Source organism: Bombus vosnesenskii, unplaced genomic scaffold (assembly GCF_011952255.1).
Source record: "Bombus vosnesenskii isolate JDL3184/JDL3185 unplaced genomic scaffold, Bvos_JDL3184-5_v1.1 scf7180000013263, whole genome shotgun sequence".
Classification (NCBI taxonomy): domain Eukaryota; kingdom Metazoa; phylum Arthropoda; class Insecta; order Hymenoptera; family Apidae; genus Bombus; species Bombus vosnesenskii.
Genome location: NW_022882923.1, coordinates 1,247,793 through 1,270,164, shown reverse-complemented (window position 1 = coordinate 1,270,164; position 22,372 = coordinate 1,247,793). Strand labels below are relative to the sequence as shown.

Here is a 22,372-nt window from a genome sequence, read left to right as displayed (position 1 = left end):
GATTAACGGTGCTGAAGGTTATTAATGCTATGCACAATAGATTTTTACAATCATATCACATTATTCACTTTATTGTAGCTGCTTCTGCATATGTTATATATATATATATCTTTTATTTAGTTTTAATAACTAGGTACATTATCATCCATCATAATTGATATTGTACATCGGTACAGCTGCGTGCACAATGCATTATAAATAATTAAAAAGAAATAATTGCTATCTAATTATAACTATGTCACTGTACTCATTTAACTACGTTATTTATATGGTTATGATTGAGCTGCCAATGTCGAGTTTTTCTCCACTATACCAGTAATCAGTTGTGTATCTTAAGAAGTATTAAACCACGTATGTACAGGGTGCATCTGAAGATAAATCGAAGCTGTGGAATAATTCTTTTCGTAATAAGATTATAAAATGATATAAGACATTTTATGTCTTCTTTCATATTTCATTGTAAGATTTTTCGTACATCCAGGAATTTTCTTTCAAAAATTGTCCTGAAAGAGAATTATTCTTTCTTTCAAAACTAAAGTTATCCTTTTATCTAAAGCACAAGCTATTACACGTCCCTCTTCCAAATTTATTCCATAACTTTCTTTATTTTTCATTTAATATATCATGTATCATAATTTTTATTGCACCGTGTACATAAACGCCATAAATGCCACTCTGGCAAAGTTTCTTCTTTAAAATAAGTAGAATGTAACTTTTGTTAAGAATCCAGCATATAAACATGCGTCATATACATTACAGCGTTTGAAAGCGCAGCTGTGCGATGTTAACAATTTTACTGCGCTAGTACAGATTTGATATAGATGCGTCCGTTTTCGTTTTGCGTCCTATTTCATTATACAACATATATTCACACACTTTATTACACTGTTGACTGTCGCTAATAAGAACAGTTTCTCTACGGCGATTACACAACTCTTTTTTCTTCTATAGAACTACTTTCAGACACGTGACATTTAAGCACTTCTATTCATATTTAATGACGATTGTAATAACAATTATTTTGTTTATTGGACTTGCTTTCCGTGTATTAATAAAACAGCGAGGTTTTGGAAAAGTCTGTTTTTTAACGCTTTCAAGATACATTCACATTTGACAGATATTTTTTGCAATACTTTTCAAAATGAATTGTATAGTATATTAAATTGTACGTTATACGAGTTTGTCAACTTAATTTATACAAGAAACGATAAATATCATATTTTGTTAGAACATAATATAATTTTTTATAGAGGAACATTTAACGTTAAATATTAAAATTATTATAAATTTTTGCTTAGAAGCAATAGATTAAGATCAAAGATGTCAAATGCAAATATATCTTAACTTATACGGTTGACATTACAGTGATTGACGAAGTACAAGAAGTTTTTAATATTTTCAATTTTAATCTTATTGTACGTATTGTACATATAGCTTGCGATATTGTATTTGTGATAAAATTAGATTATTTGCTCTATATTTTTCCTTAATTAACCCTTAAAAGCTAATTGTTCTAAGCTTTTAATGCAATTATATATTTTGTAGATATGCTTTTTCTTTACTTAAAAAATTGTTATCATATTCACAATCAAAGAGAGAACAATTTTAACGAAGATAATCAAAATTTAATATATTTTGGATGTTATTGTTAGCTCTTAAGGGTTGTTGAAGTTCAGATTGTCGAGCGAGTGCACGCATAGTATTGTCTAGAATTTAATTACAACGAAATGTTTTTTCATTGATCCCATGATAGACAAGGATGTCCATGAAAGCACATTATATTTCCTTCTGTCTTGTAGCAGATCAGTTTTCTATTTTTACTAAAAATCGAAGAGAAATGAATTTAATTTTCAAGAGAGAATTTAAATATCTTTCTGTCCTAAAAAATGAGTATCATAAATAAAGTAATTTTTTAACGAAGTAATAGTAAGAAGCATTTACGTGTTTGTTATCAATCAATTTTGGATTAAAAGAATGTAATATTTCATCAATTTCTTTTTATCATATATATATATATATATATTGATATAAAGTGCTTATCAAGCAATACCTCATTAACTTTTTTTGTACGTTTTTGATAAATTTATGGTTTCTATAAATAATTCTAAAACAAAAATGTATAAGATCTATGTACACTAAAAATCTCATTTATAAGAGTTGAGTATAACTGTTTGTACTAGTTTTAACAGAATAAGTAATAAATTATCTTAGGTAATTTATTATAAATAGGTAATTTTCACAATATATGTCAGTCAATGGTTGCAAGTCAATAAACTATCAGTCACGGAAACAACAACTTAAATTACTTAAATTTACTTAAAAATACTATTGAAGAGCTAAGTGATCAATTGATTAATTCGTAACTTCAATAGTGAATGATAGAAGCAACAAGATTTCCTCAATTTATTAAAAGAAAGTAATTATATATATATGTATATCGTGTCAAAAAATTCTATATAACATACAAATTTTAACGTTACAGAAACTTCTTCGGCGCAAAATCAATCGTATATAAAACCTAATGACGCAAAGCAACAAATATCTTATAAAATATCAGTACATATATTTCATAGCGAATCAAAAACCGATCCGCAGCATGACTCTCATATTTGTGTTTGCGTATATTGTTTTGAGGTAGGAAGAGTGAAATTCATCAGGAGACACCACGAACCATTTCTAATGGTTAGAAACACGACGAGCACTTATACCCAGAAACGAACGTTTTAATTGATTTTCGATCTCTGTTAATTGAGACGAATCGTGGAGACTTTTTTTCCTTTCCACGGCTTGTACCTAACGTCTTATAGCTCATTATCGTCTCCTCCTTTTTTTTTCTCGTTCTTAATGACTCTGCTTCATTGGTAGGCGTTAATGAAGAATACTACGGCGATGAAAGCTTCGGCACACAGAAAGAAATTGCAGAGCGCAAGATATTTACTTTCTCCACGACGATCGTCTACTTATCATCTAGGCTTCTCATGCTTATTTTCTTCTTATTCGTTCAAACATTAACTTTAATCTTCTCTAATACTATTACGCTTACTCTCTATGTATCTTTATGTTCTATTGATTATGCTACCTTTATGCATTCACGCTACGCTTATGTAGCTCGCAAGCAATCATTATTTGTTTACCTCTTTTATTTTGCGTGTAACTTGACACAGAAATTGTTAGAATATTGAGAAGAACATCATTGCTGGAACGCCAGCTGTGTGGAAGCGAGTATGTTAATTATTCTGCATGTACACAAACATCGAACTTTCCGGTAATAGTCATTCTGTGCAAAAGTCTTAAATGATTTACATGTTCTCGTTCCTCTTTTACATACTGACAATTTGAACATAGAAATATGAAATTTGAGTGACACCTGTCTTCGTTCTAGTTTAGAATCATTAATTATTTGAGTCAAGTATCTCCTGTCATTGTGCTTCGTTAGTTGACAATGTCCTAGTGAAACGTTTTTAATATACTCAATGGAAATTCTATGTTATTCTGCCTGAATGGCTTGCTCATTCCAAACGATTACGACAAAAAGTAATAAAACAGAAAGCTGTGTGCTTTCATTGCACGTTCAATCAGTCAAGTTGTTCCAAGTTAAACGACTGCAGCTTGATAATTCTGATGTTCCAAGAAGTTAATAATAAAATGTTTGAGCCCTGTACATTATGAGAATAATTATTGAAAAGATGTAAAATTTCGATCTTACATCTCATATGTTCAAGAACATATTAGCATAATATGAATGAGATTATGAACACATTAATCAATTTAGCACGCCGACAAAGAAATGCAATGTACCATTTGTTCTGAAATTATTCTCGATCAGCTCTGTCGAGTGTCCTTAATTACAAAATAATGTATCTAGATTACGATAACATAAAATATATTTGTTTATGTAAACGTATGAATACATTTTGTTTAATAAACTTATGAATATACATTTTATTTTCACCATGAACATCTAACACTTTTGCACGGTATTACACGTTCTCATTTTAGAAGATCGATTTTCGATCTATTGTGTTATTCGTGTTATACACTAACCATGTATTTTGAGTTTCTGAAAAAATTGACATTTTAACAAGCATATCCTATTCACTCTCATCTTCTTTTGCCATCTAGAAACTTCTATTTAGATATTTTTAATATAATATACTGATGTACTTCAAAGAAAGGAAGATGATATAACACGTTTTCTGGCTTATTGTTAATATTATATATATTGTACGTACATGTGTACTGTGTATAGTATTCGACTGGACATTTTAGTAACTTACTCCATGCCTTCTCTTCTTTTTCCCAAACATAGTTTCCTCCAGACGTGTATTTTGTTATATAACAGAATTCCAAAGAGATTAGGATGAAAAATAACAGATTCATCAGGTATCACAGCCCTAACTAGATGAAATAAATAATTGCAGATATGAAAAAGAAATAGAACGACCGTTGCTATTGGCAGTGAATTTCGAGAAATGTAAAAGATATTAATGTAGTTAAGAACAAAGTAGTATTATAAAATGCAATAAATATGAGTTAAAAAGATACAGAACTAAATATGTAATAGGAAATTTTGATAATTGCATGTTCTTCCTATTTTTCTTATTATTTATCAGAATGTGATATATGTAGTTAGAAAATCGCGTGTTTTCATTTCGCGTTTACACGAAATCGAGTTCGTACCATTTCTAACAAAGGTTACAATAATTACATTAGCCGCCGTACAATCATTTAAAATATAAAGTGACTCACGTTTGTATTCTTGTTTCGATCACGTTTAACGTTCATGAAACACGAAAATTATACTTTTACGAGCAAATTGTAGTTTACGTAAATTACCGTGCAAGATAATTGCATGCTTACACTTTCGTAAAAAAGGTACAAACGCTTGAAAATGATTAAATCATGGGAAATATAAATATTGCCTGTTTTTCATTTGCTTAATACAATATTGCATAAAAGCTATTATAAAAGTAAGTTTCACAACGTACATTTTACGAAGAACAGCGAAAAATATCAATCTGACGTTCTTTTTTACGTTGTTAACGTTTGAATTTTCTTTTCCTCTTTTATATAAGGAAATAATTCCATCCGGTAATAACCGTGATAACTTTATGTAAGATTTATGTCGTACTATGTAGACGTTATTTAAAAATATATTCCTCTTAAAGCATGATATCTGGAAAGGAATTTGGATTTAATGTTTTTGTCTTTATTTAATTAGTGATTGTATCAGAAAGCTCGATTAACAGTATCAAAGTTGTACATCGTTAATGGATTAGTCTCGCGAGACCAATTTCACCTGTTTCTCAAGTTTCATTAATATACCTTTTTTTTTAAATAGAAAGCATACTCAGTCAAAACAGTAACGAAACGTTTTATAAAATTCCGAATTTTTTTCTAAAATTTACACAAGTAGAGCATCTCAATGACGAAAAAAATAAATAATTAACATTTGAGGATAGAAGAAGATTAATAAAATGTAAAATGTATGCACCTATTATGAATAAGTGAAATATTCCTCGTAACGTTTATATAAGTATATGCTGTGATGGTTACGTTGATTTATACAAACTGCGTCGCTTATTACGATTAGTGTTTTACGAATGAATAAATGACATTGACATAATCATTTTTAGATTTATTTGTGAAATGTACATTACCGCTCAAAAGTCTCCGCTTTGTTCATTTTGATGAAATGTAATTTAATTAAAAAAATTAAGGTGTAATGATCTTTTCTTATAGAAATATTATTAAAGTAATTTTTTCAAAGTTTCAAGCGATTTTAACGATTAAATCTTCCATGATCATTCTGTTACTTGAAAAGTGTAACATCCTTCTACCATTCGAAATCTTCAACTAAAATACCTACAAAGAAGTACAACAAAATATCTAATTTCTAAAGAAAAGCAAAATTCCCTTTTGCATAATAGGGAGTCCTCTTCGATCTATAAAATCTAAAATGAAGGTAATGTCAATGTCATCGATGAGTTTCTGAAAACTTCATCCGATGAAGTCAATGCGTTTTACGTAATATTTTAAAAGGAAACGTTATCGATTAGAAATCCGTGGACGCTCGTTCGCGAGGACAGCACCAAATGTAACTGAATTCGGAGAAAGAAGGCCCGCGTAACAGTAGGCCACCCTAAGGCAGTGTGTACATAGATAATAAAATCCTTGATTGTTTGGTACTTCTTCGAAACGAGCTATTTCCATCTGGTTCGTTGCTCGTAAAAAATATTTCTCTATCGTTGAAGATATGAAACCATAATATTCGCACGAGAGGCTCGTGCAACAATAACACCACATACAATTGGCCGCAAAAATGAATAATTAAAGCTTTTCGTCTTTGACTCGAGAACATTCATCGTGATGCAGTGATATTTTTCTTTTTTTAAATCGATGTCTTTCTATAATCTTACTTCTTGTCCTTTTATCGAACGATTCGATCGTTCGTTAAACTAGGAGATTTACATATCTTTATTTCCTTTTTAAAGAATACTTAATCGGTGATTTATAATCTATATATATATATATTGAAGCACTTATCGTAGCGATTATTATTGTAATACGCACAGTTACCTAAAGCTATCTAAATACGTTATTTTTCTACATGTTGCTTACGCATGTTTCTGCACAAGAATTTAACAAATATTCATACATATACATTATGTACATCCTTGACTGCGATCTAAAACTACACCAACGCATCCTCTATCACTATATACATGAAGCACACGATACACGACTCGTCTGTATTTAAACTGTTTACTACGTTATTCTCCAATTTAACCATAATCATGGCGTGTAAATATAATTCGGTATTTAATCATGGAAGGCCTTCTTCTTCGTAATATTCACCTCCAAGCTACATCTTCTATCTCCTCCTCGTCTCCTTCCATCTTTATCCTTTCTTTTACGTCATGTGCAGGTCACCCTTCAATATTCTCGTGAAAGTCTTCTTAAACTGCTGGTTAGCCAAGGCGTAACAAAATGGGTTAATAGGACTGTTAGTGTAACACAGGAAGTATGAGAACATGAATAGATGTTCGTTCGTGCACGGTTTGTTCGAACAGAAACCCTCCACTAGCGCCAAAATGTGGTACGGTGTCCAACAGGCGACAAACGCGCCCAGAATAAAAGATATCGTCCTAAACGCTTTTCTGGCTCTATTCTCTGTTCGAGACTTCTGTCGTCCTAATAAAGGATCCCTTCTTTGCGTCTTGGTCTTCAAACGTTTGCCAATTGTCTTCACGAAATCTTTCCTGGACCCACCTTCCTCGTTGCTTCTACAATCTTTTTTCTTCGATTGTTTCTTTGGATCCTGTTCGTTTCCTGTTGTGCCAGAGATCGTTGGAACCATGCTACCGCTAGAGGATGAATTCTGAGGAGGATTGACCTTCGTATCCGGATCCGAAAACTGATTCATCGCGCTGTTAAAATTTTCCACTGTAGGTGTGCTGACAATGGTCGTCACAGGCTGTTGCTTCGTGTCCTTCGCCTTTACTGTAACCTCTGTATGCACTTTGCTAACGGTTGGTGAGGTTTGAGAAGCAGCGTTTGATTTCTGAGTGATGAATACACGAGGAGGATGCGTCTGACTGGATGCATTAGACATCACCGGTTGAGGCTGACTTTGTTTATTCTGACCCGATTGTTGGTTGTTGACTTGTTGCGCCGTAGCTCTGATTAGAGCAGCTTGTAACAAACTCGTATTCGGCGCTGCAGACACGTTTCCTAAAATTGGAGATGACGGTGCACTCGATAGAGGATTCGCTAAGCTGTACGACAAAGAAGACGATGGACTTTCGTAAGAAGGACTTGGTAAAATTACCGAACTCTCGTCCATGTATCTCAAGTCTCCGCCATCCAAGCCAGTCAAAATGTCGTAAGTACCAGTGCCATGAGAAGACACAACGAGTGACTTAGGTCTGTCAGATAACGAAGTAGAAGGACTGTCAGAGACTTGTGGACTACTTTGAAATTGCGTAGGCGGTGGTATAATATTTTGTTGGCTGCTGCTAATAGACCGAGTAGGATGAGTGGGTGGTGATGTCTCAGCGGAGGTCAAGGGTTGCTGTTGATTGGGACCATCACCATTCCAGTGAGACTGTTCAGGTGTCAACGTCTGACTACTCGATTTGTCAGGATCTAGCACGTTGTCTGTATCTAAGAGACTCAATTCTTGGATCTTTGGCAATGTCTGAGCTTTCTGTGTCGTTGTACCTATGTCGCACGTCGAGTTCACCGAGAGAAACTTTTTCGACTGCATATTCATGTCAATCTTCGCGGGTACGATTCCATTTAAGTGGCCATTAGTCGAGAAAACTGGAAGAGCGCCAGATTGAGCAACCAGTCCAGCTAGAGAGGATCGTTTTCTGATGCTACTGAGCTGTTGAGCCGGGCCCATAGTGCTCTCTTCGTCGGAATCAAACGCTGGACTACTAGATCTTTCTGATTTTTCTGTCTCTGTGGGGACGGTGCTTCCATACACTTGCTTTTCAGTCGAATCGGTTGCACCAGTTCCAGAAGTCTTTGAGGAAGATTTCTGTCCTGAACCATCTCCACCTGTTCCTTCTTCAACCGATGCACTCAATTTTGGCTTATCCTGGCTCAAAAGAGTGCTCTGTGTCTTCGATATTCCTATTCCTGCTGCACGACCTGCCATGCCAGACATTGCACCGGCACTTAGAGCAACCATGGATTGCATCTTTCGCTGTTTTGCCTCGCTCTTCTTCTGCATGTCATAAGCTGTCTTGTATATACCACCGTAAAGAATAAATAGAACCACGAGTGTCGTCCAATAATAGCCAATGATAAGAGCAGTGTTAAAAACTGGATCTTTGAGAAATTGAACAGTACACTGGCCAGGATCTAAGTCTCTATAGCCGATAAAATGTTCCCAACCGAAAATACTGATAAAGAAGAGCAAGGCTGGGATAATCCAAGTAATGGTGACCATCCAGATTACGCGGTTTTTCGTGCGCCAGCTGCGATATCGTGCCGCTATTTTCACTGAACAAAATCGATCAATCGTAATCAGTAATACTGTGTACTGGGATACCAGGCATACCGTGTAATCTACGGACAGCCATAAATCGCAAAGCAAGGGCCCAAGATTCCAATATCCCATCAGAACGTAGACCGTGTAGAATGGCATGGAGACGGTGCCTGTTTAACAATTGTGTCACGATTAGATCAATTCAACATAGAAGGTATCACACTGCATGTAAATTATTCTAACAAAATTCTATGATTGCAAGCTTGGTATGTACTGAAATCCTAAGGCGAAATACAAATATTTTAAAGTGTTATTTCTAAAATAGCAAGGAGGAAATAGAGGAAAATGGAAAAAAATAACCCACTACGTAATTTCACTGAAGTATAACGTGTAATGAAATGTAATAAAATACAAGTTGTAATTGTATTGTAATGCATAATATTTCTATATACTAATAATTTTAATTTAGTAATAATTTAACTATCTAATGTTTCATACACAATTTTCGTTTACTCTACATATATAAGTGCAGAATATTTGTGTCAATATGACCAACGCTTCTAATAAATAAAGTGTAATTATATTTTGTTATCTTTTCAAGGCAATATCATTTACAAAAATAAGAATAATTTACCCATAGTTGTACGATAAAAAAATATAAAAACAGGAAAACTTACCAATAAGCATATCAGTAGCTGCTAATGAGGCAATGAAGTAGTTGCTCGGTTGTCTAATGGTCCTATCTACGATAAATGCCAGAAGGACGAGAATGTTACCGCCGACAGTTAACAGTATGCATAATGCGAGGGAGAAAGCAATCAGTATCGTCTGCCAAAGTTCGAAGGGCGGTAGAACAGGCGCAAAAGGTTCCGCTGTTTAATATATAGAATGTCTTTTCAGTAAAAAAGCGCTTCTCATTTCTGTTCAATTATAAATAAAAAGAAGTATTAATATTGGGTCCCTGCATGCTGTTATGTTTTAATCTTGTCACTATTTTATTCATTACGTTGGAACCATCATTAATTAATTTTTTACCAAAGTTGATTTTGAAATAACATGTATATATATAAAGTGTAAGCACCAAACATAGTACAGAATATTATTGTTTTCGAGTTAAAAAATTTCATGACTTATAACTAACCTATTTAAGTAATATGCTAATAGTAGTTAGTGTGTAATATGTTATAACGAATAGTAGATATATAATACACTCTAATATACTATAATATATTAATTAAATAATTAGATATATATATCATTAGAATTGTTTGTTAAAATTATTCATGACGACGTTTTAATGATAAAAAGCAATTTCGAGTAAATGTGGCTCACTAAGTATAAGTAATGGCATCGAGAAAAATTTAATTGTGTGTTACCAGTTGATAAGGTTGTTGCATTTCCTGTTATCGTTCCGTTGGTAATATTTGACGGAAACCAGTCTGACAGAAGTTCTACATATTCCCCGCTGCTCCAGCGCGGATCATCCGGGTCAGGCCAGCTTCCATTTAGCTGCGAGCATTCCGTCAAAATCTGATTGTACATGCGACAAAGACGTTCCCGTTGCCTCTCCCGTTTCCTAAAAATTGTATTACAAATATTAGAGTATTCGTACTTAGACAAAATACTGAAGAAAAACACGTTAAGGATATTTTCATCAGAAATTTTTATTTTTAAAAACGCAAAGTTAAACTAATTGCTATTTTCTATTTCAGAAATTACATTTATTGTTATTTGATTTTAAGCTTATTCACTGTTGCACAACAAAGTAATATTTTAGCTTGAAGAATTTAATTTTGGGGTAGATCAGAGTAAGTTGAGGCAGAAATTATTTAGACATTGGATGCGCATAGTTATTTTAGAACTTGCTGAAAATTTTAGTATGATAGACTGTATATGTTGGAACATACGCATTAGTGGAAGTTATTTAATTGCTTCAATTTCCTCTTGTTGATTCTTGGAGTCTTCTGGAGACGTTATATGAAACTTTATACTCTGAATTAGTTTGACTTCATATCGCGTCGTTTGAAGATAAGCTGACTTCGTTTCCTTAATTCTTTACATAGATAGTATATACTTTACTTATCTCTATAGTTTTTGTTAATCAGAATATAACAATGATGACATCATACAAAGACAATTATTATATAAAATGCGCTATATACTAAGATTTCATCATTTATACTGTACTGAACCTTTTCAAATTCTGACACACAATTACTTCTATTAATAATCGGACAATCTTTAAAATGGAATAACCTTTTTAAAATTGAATCAAACGTCTTCAAATTTTTTTATTGTCTTTATCTTTTTTTTTTTTTTGAGAAGTTAGAAAAATTAGTTTGCTAGATGACGCGTAAAAAAAATTTAGGAAAAATTGAAATTGGTCGAAATCGCGAAGAAAAAAGTAAAAGTAAAATTTTCTACAAGCTTTTTTTATCTAGGTCTATAATGACAATTTAAACAACACATTTTGAGAATTTACGCCAGTTACATATATACGTACTGCTATGAGCGACAAACGGTGATAAATGGTGAAAATCGTGAAAATAGATGTAAAGACCTTTTTACGATCTTCATCTTTCGACGCCTGTCGCTTCTGCATCAATCGATTTTGATGAAATTTTCAGCATATACACAACTAATATAAACCTTTAAAATATGTTATTTGAATTTCCATTGTAAGCATAGATATAAAACAGACTCCCTTTGCCTGATTTATCAATCACACAGTAAAAACGTTAAAAAATATAATTAATATTAGAACTATCGACAGCAGTATGGAACTTGTACCAAAGAAATCAAATTGAAAAGTATAGAAAAGAAATACACGGCGCAAGAGACAGGACAAACTTTCATCCCCATATTTGACAAAAAGATCATTCAAACTTAAAAATGTATAGTCGCGAGTTTATGAAATTTCTACGAGAAATAGTTAAGATTATTTGATCAATTTTGATCGATCTGGGAAATTCTAGCGTTGACAGCCGTCGTTAATAACATATACAATATCGATCATCTCAAAGTTTACTTCCTTATCTCGAAGAAAATTATTATTCCAAAACTATTATTCTGTGTTCATTTTCAAACAGAATATTAACAATATCTGTTCTAGATATAAGTTGGTGATTCAGTAATGTATTGGCAAAATCGTAGTGTGTCACGATTTGCTACAAAAGGCATTAGGAGGTATCATCGAATCATAAGGGCGTTACTTCTTTAGTAATGTTCGTTAGCATCGAAGAAAATGTGACAGCGATATTTCCTGATTTTAGCTAGTGACATGCACATGCCTCTTGCTCTCTATGAAACATTGCTGCAGTGGCAACACGAGAAGCAAGTCAAAGGCTGAATACACCGGGCACACAATGAGCTTGAAATAAGCATGAATGGAACCACATCCATTCCTCTCTCGCAGGTCCCTGTCGCCGCTAGGCAAGAAACGATGGGCTGCGCCTTAAAGAGGGTGACTCGTTTTTAAATAATTTAGCCAGTCGATCGTAACTGTTCCGGGTTAAACATACCTCTGTCTCTTGCATTTTCTAGCTTCACGTTTATGAAAGATCTGATTAACGTCGTTCATTCATGAGTTTAGCTTACAAAATATTCACTGCTTTTTCATACAGTTTTATATAGGTTTTTTTAATAAAATTAAAACCATCCAAAATTAAAATTAAAATGTGGGTTAAGTGATATACTTGTAATTTAGAATCCACTGTAAATGGCTTATATACACACTGCCTGCAGTAAATATCAATTATTTTGCATTTACTGGGAGACTAGAAAATTCCTATTTTGCTTAGTACTTCATATTATAAAATAAGACTTAATACTATAAGAAGTTTGTAATAAGGCAATTAGAATATAAGTGCAGTTAAAAGCGTTTATACAGAATATCACAGTTGATGTATTAATTTTTATAGCTGGTAGTGTATTTGTAATACCATAATTATTTCTATTATTGTTACTAACATTGATGTAGTTAAAAAAGGATGTTTTATAAGTTTGTAAATATTCAGCTAATTGCTATTTTTATATTTCATATTATCGTTTTGCATCCTGTAGTTCCTGGGATGTACTGCACACTTTTCGATAAAAAAAACCTTCTATCATATACAACTTTTTACTTTTAATTGCGTTCTTTAAGAAGAAGTGCAGCAATGTATAGGAGGAGAAACTTCCATGAAAGAAATACTAAAATACCAAAATATTTTAACTTCATGTGATTACAAATATGAGTATAATGCGGTATTTAAATTTCATGAAAATGGTAATGAGGTATATGAGCTATAAACTCGCACTTCATAGAAGCGGGTAATTTTTTGTAAAACTGAAAAGGATGCGTTGCTTAAAAAACAGGTATGAAGAAATTTTACGTGAAATTTCCTTATTCCTACATCTATTAAATTTTAATAAATTCTACATCAATTTTATGAATACTAAACTTTTGTTCTACTATAATTAGAATTCTTTTTAAACAGATAAAATATAATTTTACATGGAAGTTCCTTTTAATAATGCATATTCAGTGAAACGGTCTAGTGACTATAATATTTTTAAAATAAGAAAACCATAGATTAAGAGTAATATACTCAAGCAAACACGTTTCAAAGAATTCTTTTTACTGCTCTAATTTTTGCCAGAAGCGATCCTGATAATAGTTCTTGATTATCGTTCTTCCCCTGAATAGTTAAAATAGTTTTTTTGAAATTTCAGACAATTAAATAGTTTATTTTATCTGAAAAATGGCTTATCATATTTTGCGAGTCAACAATCCCAATTCGTACCAGATCTTTTCAACGTTCTACTTCGTTACATTCAGTATAATAACTAATTTAATGATTAATTAAATTTTTGGAATTGTAAAATTATTGATAGAAGCAAGGCTTCAAATTTTACGCTTCCTTCCAGCCAGAAGTTAATCGAAGGGTTTACACGAATACAATTAACTCGAGCGTCTTCGGTTTCGAATCAGATTTGCAAATCAATAAGATCGTTCTAAGATTATTAGAACAAGTTTCTGCGAACGCAGACAATGAAGCCACGCGAATAAAAGATGAGAGAGATGAGATCCATTGTTTCAATGTTCTCGAGGGTAAATACTTGTCCTCGTTATAGCAGGCTTTCTCTTCAAGTTGCACCACCGTGAAATGATTCGTAAATACTTGTCCTCGTTATGGCGGCATTTCTTTTTTATGGCTCTGGCAAGTGAAATGATTCGTAAAGAGGAGCCAACTACCTGTAATTAACTATAACTTCGAGCGAACATCATACCGACAAAGAACAAATCTTCGTATCAGTACAGTACATGTATCAGGGCCTAAACATGTTAGATCAATACCCAATACCCGTGCCACATTAATTGTTATTTCACCACAAACATATCTCAAAATTCATATTATAAACATAACTCGTAAGATTAAATACTAATATTAATATTTTCATACTAGATATTCAAAGATATCCCCATGAGGGAAGAATATTTAGAGACAAGAGATCAAATGGGAAAGTGTATTAGTAAAAAAGAGTAACAGAACAGTCTGATTCAGGATATTGAACGCTTTTTCTGCTAAAAAATTTTGCTGTGATTAATACTCCCCCAAAATATAAGTTATCCAATTTATCTAATAATATTACACTACCTTTTTATATATTTTATATTTCGATAGTTAAAATACAACAATTTGGCAAAATTCCTGAATAAAATTGTAGGTATACACATAAGCAGAATCTGATAACAGAAATTTATTCATCAATCTAATACTTCCTATTTGTCGTTAACTTAAAATATAAGCTTTCTAGTGAATATATGTTTCTTTTTTTTTTTTTTTTTTAATGATACAATGAAAGTTAATCAAGAAAATTAGTTCACGATTTAAAATAACGAAGATTAAAGATACTGTAACTGTAAAGACAAGAGAGAGTATTTAAACGAGTTCGAAGAGGGAGCACGGGAGTATTGGTAAGAGCCGAATGTCGAGGAGGGTGGCTCGGGGTAAGAGGGCGCTTGCAGGATACTTTAGAAGAGGAAAGGGTGCTCGATGGGTTGCCGCAACTCGTGCATCGAAACAAGGGTAAAGTATCCGTTTTGTCTAATGAGTTGTAATGCCCGCTCATCAAGGTCATTCAACCGTGAGTCGAACAGCCAGAGACACCCTTGTCAGGGAGCACTCGCAACTTTTCAATCCACTTTATTTCGATATTCTTCGCAACGCTTGGTAACTATTCGAAAAATCATCCAACAATCACAATAGAAAAATTTCGCGATACAATATCATTACCTAGTAGTTAGCTAGTTCATTGGTAGTAAACAATCATCAAATTAATTGCTTAAAAGGAAACTATCCGTTAAACTCTTGTTGCATTAGATAATTGTTTTCTTATTCTTTATTAATTACGGGCGATTCGTAATTAAGATGTCGTGAAATTGCACAGGTGACCTAGATTGTAGGTCTGAGAAAAAATTTTCAAGTACACTTAGTTAAAGTCTGCAGTAGTCTTGGTTTCCGAAAGCGTCTGTAACGCAAATGTGCTCCATAAAGGTAGGTAAAGATAAATAGGTTTCCCAAGAGCTTCGTTGTGGGTAAGAGATTTTAGAAAAACTTCATGTGGGATATTAGAATAGTAAAAAGCCACTATTATTTGTGATAATAATTATATTTTTCTTATAAATTCTATCGTCCATCATTTAAAAAAATTTTTTTGAGTGATATATTATGTCTTACTATTTCTGCTTCTATTGTAAATAATACCACAACTGTTTAGTAAATTTGATTTAGGATGACTGTATTATACAGTATCCCCATATATTAAGAATGTAGTAAGTGACTCGGGGTATAGTGTACTCGGTGTTATTCCCTTGGAGCAAAACAAAATTATATTTTAAAATTCCCATTCTTTCGGGACTAACAAGAAAACGCATGTGAAAATATTTACAGATACGTATATGGTGGTCCATTATCTCGCACATAACATCTAATGCCCAGCAACATTCATACAATGACTGAACACGTATAAAAGCACCATTATACTTTATCGTAGACTATACATTAAAAAGCTTGTACTCTTGCTTCTTCTACCCCTGTACGGTGTCCATTCGAGCTAAAGATGATAAATTTACTCTCGTAAAAATGACACTATTCTACTGCTTCATGTACATTCTTTTCTATTTTGTTGCAAATTCTTCCCTTTCCTTCTCATTTCATTAATTTATGATACTTCTTCTACGTGTTATTTTGTCATAAAAGCTATTTTTTCGTAAGTGACTTCTAAAATAGTGGTTGAAATATTCAAATTTATATTGGCACTGAATTTTTCAATAATTTTGCACTTGATACTTGTCAATATTGAATTTCTTTTTAGCGAATAAGAATGACGAATGGTGAGTGTTTAAATGAATTTGGCGAATGTTTCCGTTTCTGAAATTATTTATTCCAGTATTTTGTGATTTGGATAAGTTAAGTATTTGTTGCATTTTATATTGTGATCTATTAACGATTCAATTTATCATTTTCTACCTCTCTTTTAATTACTTCATTACTCTTGCGCAAGAAAACGCGTGTTTCGCGAGATGTCAACTTACTTCGTACAACGAGTATACGTACTGCAGTCTTAAGGACTTTCAGAGACAGAGTCAACTGTCTTTTGGCTACATCGCACATTTAAAGGGGAGACTTGTCAAAAAGCACTTCTTCGTGGTTATTTCTATCAATTATGGAATTCTCTTAAATGTTTCCGTAATGTGCAAAACATTTGAGTTTTTTATATATTTTCATCATCTTAAACATTCATAGCAATATGTACGAATTATAAGTTGTACGAAATTTCTTCTGAAATTATTCATTGTGTAAATACTTTTTAAACTGACTATAGGTATTTTCTTCGAGGACAGTTCAATAGTTCAACCGAATGACAGAGTATACATTTCTGCGTTGAGGGATTTACGCAAGAGTCTCTTTACCGAATGAACGATACTCAGGTGGCGGATATTCAGTTCCTCTTGAATACCTTTGGATGAAAGGAGAATTCAACGAGAGGAAGCTTGAGAGAAGCTAAATAGAGAGTAGGATGTGAGAAATGACTTTGAGCATATGAAAAATCTTTTTTTGATTAAAGAAGCGTGTGCACACTGAATGTTCTCGGTTATAAGCACGCTGATGCCTTTCGTTAAAATATTTTAATTAACTTGATTCGTTTTTGTCAAAAATGCTTTAACCTGAATCATTCCATTCGTTCGTGAATTCCACGTATTCTGTCAAATATTATTTAATTTGCAAAGGTTTAGTTTAATGATATTCACGAAATTGTGGAATGATCTATATAGTAGTTGCTTTTGGACATGAGAATGAGTTTACGAAATTAACACAATTATAACTTTTTAGAAATAATAATTTTCCATCATTCCATTTAACTAAACTTTACAGTAATAATTAAAGTATTCAATTAAATGTTAAAATAAATACTTATATCGAGATTTTTTAGCTTTTGTAAGAATGATACTTTTTATAGTAACTTAAATGTACAATATACCTATGTATATAGATACGCTATTATATTTTAACATCTCTATATACTTTATAACATCTTCTGTTTATTTTTGAACTTCGTTGCATACATTTGTTTCGAGGAACATCTCCCCACTCCTCATTGTATATTCATTTTTTGTTTATTTTATACTCTCTAAAACGAACACTTAGAAAGCTCCAATTATTCTTAAACAATAATTCTATTATCAAACTCATTTCCTTTCACGACATAAACAAGTCTCAAATTTTCACTTTCATATCATAAAACCTTATTCCGCAAACCAGATAACTTTCATCTCAGTTATCTGCCATTCGATTCACTTATAGAAAGCAGCTTTTCATCCCTTTAAAGCGAAGCATCTCGTATGGAATGAATGCACAACCTATCGAAATTTCAAGAACTTATAACGCGATCCACCATATTTAAAAGAGAGTTCTAGTTAAATTTCATTCACTTCAAGTACCTCGCTTCTTCATACCTGTTCCTTGACCTTTTCCTCTTCGAGAACTCTGCAAAATATAATTCGCATATATTTCCATTTAATTGAATTAAAAAGAAAAAAAGAAAAAAAAGGAGAAGAGAAAAATGCCTGAAGGTGAATGAAGTTCATCGAAAGTTTTATTTATGTAAACAGGCGGCCCAAATACATGGACAGTAATCGACGCTGCTTTGCCGGTATGTTAGATTCACCCTTGTATATATGTGTGCCAAGAGGACGGTGAAGGGTAGCTGCTACGTAAGCCCTGTTAAGCAGAGGATCATCGCCGTGGAATGGCATGATCATACGGATAGACAGAGAGGAAAGGATGAGCGAGCAAGGCGAACCAATACGAAGATGGGGTGAGCGGGAAAGAGTTGAAACGAACGAGGAGGAAAAAAAATTGCGGGAAAGGGAGGGCAGCCAGAGGAATTTCAAACGTCGAGAGCAACTGCAACAAGTACCGAAGCAGACAGGCATCGTTCCAACATTATGTGAATGCTACTCGCAGTTTCGATTCGTCCCGCAATGAACCAAAACAACCGTTGCCATCGGCATTGTATCGAGTCGCAATGCATGACACGCCTTACAGCTATCAAAATGATGCGACATTGTCAGAATTTGCTGATTCCTCCCTGAGAGCTCGTGGAACACTTTCGCATGGTTTGACCGCTGTTCTTTATGTCACGATCCTTTATCGTAATCTTCTATTCGCTAAAAATTTGGACATTTTCTCTTCAATTCTTTTGATAAAGTATAACTTGTTATAAAATGAGTTATTTCAGGAATGGATCGACATTATTGGAATTTGTTGGTTCCACTCTGAGAATACGTAAAACACTTTCGCACGGTTTGACAGGTTTTAATATCCCTCCAGTTACGATCACACGTTATTCAACTAAATAAACTTTAAAAATTGAACATACATTCCTAATTTGTTTCTTATTACCATAATATGGGAATTATATGGCTCATGATACATCATGTGTACATATGAGAAACATATGGATATTAGTCAATGTGGTCTATTCTTCTGTCTCGATCAACAAACCATGAACGAGAACAAAGGCGTGTAGGAGGATCTCTTGTGCATACCACTGAGTTAACATTTATACATAGTATATAAAGCATCTCGAAAAGGAACTGATTAGAAATTGATAATACCGTGATTACTTGTGATTTTAATTCTGAAATAGTTGGTGACTAATTAAGCTTTTCGTTCATTGTTTTGATTTGATTCGAGAATGATTCTCACATTACTCGATCTTAATTGTAAAATGAATCGTGGTGATCGACGCTTAATTAATTGAAAATCGAATGACAATGAATAATTTCGTATTAAACGCATCTAATTTAAGAGGAGGAAGTAATAATCCGAAAAACTAATGGTAGAAGAAACAATGGGATATATGTGAAAAAGTCAGAAATTAATTGAGATTATATTTTTATGATTTAATACATTTTGTTTTTAATATACTCGTATCACGTTGAAGAAATTAACCCTCTAAAAATTATAATCACTATTACGATACTAAAATATTTTCCATCGTTTTAATTAAATTACTTCTTCATTACTACATAACTGTTTAAAGATGATTTGAAAATGATTTTGCAATATCTATATTCTTCAGTATCTTCAATGTTAATTGTTGCTACTCACCACTGGTACTGAAAAACTAGAACAAACTAGGATTACTAGAAGAGATGACGGCCTACACGAGTATTATTTGCATGAAACCGAGCTTAAACTGTAGGAGTTGATGAATACGAACGAATCCCAGAATGTTAGCAGATGGCTCGCTATTGTTATAAAAAATGTTTTAAAATTTTTATATCCTCCGTATATTAGGAGGCAATAAAGGATACGAACAGTACGATAATTGTAGCTTAAACGTTCCGAATTGTTAATCAGAAATATTACATACGTTCGACGTTTTTAAAATTTCTACTTTTATAGACACAGTTAAATATAAAATTAATTTTATATTGTTACAATATAACTAATAATTGTTAGGATTTTTTAACCTTTTACTTAGCCAACAAAAGACTAAAATATAAAGAATTCTCAAAAAACTTCTTTTTCAATAAAAGATCGAGGTTACTTGCATTTTCACATCTACAGGAATGAAATGATGTAAGCTAAAAATTTATGAGATTTATAGGATTCGAGACGTTCTCAATGTCGAAGGTTCAATTTACGGTCTCCTCAAGTGGTTATGGAAAATCGATTGTTGTCGGAAAATCGAGGTGTGCATCGTGCTGTTAAGTCATAAAAAATCTAGTAATATCTCGCACAAGATATAAGATAACGCTCGATAAAAATTGATCCTCTCTTAACTATATTTTTTCTATTTAGGCAAAGATACAATTCGCTAAATCTTAAATTCAAATCTGCAAAAAGTATCACACTTATGTTCCATTAAAGTGTGAATTATTTATTATTTTTTAACTTAAAAGAACTTAAAACTTTTTCGTATATGTATATTTATTAACAAGTAAGGATTTACTTATCTATTGGATAATCAGCTCCATTATATTATGACACATAATATTATGATTCAATATATCTGGGTAGTGTGACAGAACAGTGTACCTGTTCAGCGAGATGGCAGTGATTTACCAAAGAACTTGGGAAAACCATGACGAATTGTTACATCACACCATCCCCATTTCACAATACTTCCTCACGACCCCCTCAAGGGAAACCTTATTTTTATTTTCTTCTTTCGCAACTGGATGCAGTCTTTGAAAAGGTGCTTCTTCCCTGTCTCGCCATGCACGAAATACATAACCCATAGCTGCAGGGGTGATATCAGCTCCGCTGTTTCTTCTTCGGTGGTACACAGCTTCCCGTGACATCGTTTCCTTAAATTCCGCGATACACCCCTTCAGAAAAATAGGCCGTTATCGCAAAAAAGTCTTTCCGGGAAGTTCGGATCGGTAGGCGTAGAAACTTATGTCGTGCATGAATCAAATCACGTTTTCTCATTTTAGACAATGGATAGATATTTGCGTTAAGGAATTTTACTATCGACGATATTATATTATCGAATGCAATATTGGTATGTGCGTCTCCTTTTTGGTTTCATTCTTTTATCCTTTTCAGGAAATTCATACTCGATACCTTCTTTTCACTTTATAAATAATTTATCTTTCTATGAAGATATATTTTTTAATTGGTTTTTATCTTTACATCAATTATACTGATGTTATAGATGTATTATAATTATTGTACTAATAATATGAAGGGAGGAGTACGCTACAGGAAATTAGATTTTGTTATAGAATATCGAATTATTCTCTTATGAGAGGAAATATTTTTAACATTTCATTTAAAGTTTCTTTGATGTTGAATCTACGCGACTGTGTATGATTAATAAGATAAATATAATACATTTTTCATTTCATTCTGCTTTTCCATCAAATATTTTAGATCATAATGGTACTAGATTGCAACAGTAACAAGGATATTTTGTTTCTTTACATTGCTCGTTCTTCTTATTTATTACAGAACGTTTCGTTAAGTGGTAGGCATTTGTACAGGAAAGCGGCACGATCTTAAACAGGTTGATCGTTTTTCGCCTGATTTCTCTCCTTAATAGTAAATATTTCCTCCGGGGTAAAATATCTGTTCTATGAATCAGACGACGATTTTTCTATTTAAACAATACTTTCATTTTTACTTAAACGAATATTACAATAAAATGAAATATCGTAATGTCAATAGGATGTATAAAATATTACATACATAATTTCCTAATTGTATGTATAAACCTATAGCTATGTAAATTTTGATCAATATAATGTACCTTTGTAACTATCTACATCTCTCTACATCAACGTCTACATGGATATCTATTATGATGTAAAATAGTATTAGGCCTCTGTATACGTATGTATATTGTCCCGTAATCGATTTTAGTACACTTCATTAAACAAGGACTACATATAGTACTGAGAATTAATATTAGGACACTCCAAAGCGTCAAATAAACAACTTCGAATTAGGAGATATCTCATGCAACCCCTGATGGATAAAATCAGTACACAAAACATTTCGTTCATGGATAAGTTTAATCGAAGCTCAATTTTTTTTTATATTTTATAGTCATAAATATGTTGTTTCAATCCTACCGTCTTCTTCTAATTTTGGTAATTTATTGGCGCTATTACAGTGATACTGATAATGTGGAAAATCATTCTTCGTATTGTTTTTATAAATAAAAAATAAAGTAAGGAAACTACGATATAAACCAATTTATCTTTATTTATCTTTATCTCTTCAAAACGAAATCCTACATTTTAAAAAGTATCAATACACCATGAAATTGAGCTAGATTTACTGGTTGATTACATCATAAAAATCCTCAGGG

The 22,372-nt window shown here is 32.6% G+C and overlaps 1 protein-coding gene across 1 annotated transcript in view; it reads right to left on the bottom strand.

The window, feature by feature from the left end:
• Positions 1 to 2,825: 2,825 nt before the first annotated feature.
• Positions 2,826 to 22,372, bottom strand: part of LOC117232043 (muscarinic acetylcholine receptor M4) — a 56,035-nt gene continuing 36,488 nt past the window's right edge. Inside the window, exons 4-6 of the mRNA XM_033491154.1 lie at positions 10,375 to 10,574; positions 9,676 to 9,870; positions 2,826 to 9,168 (exon numbers count right to left, since the gene is read on the bottom strand). Of these exons, the coding sequence (XP_033347045.1) occupies positions 6,914 to 9,168; positions 9,676 to 9,870; positions 10,375 to 10,574 (2,650 nt within the window). The 3' untranslated portion in view covers positions 2,826 to 6,913. The remainder of the gene's footprint in view (positions 9,169 to 9,675; positions 9,871 to 10,374; positions 10,575 to 22,372) is intronic.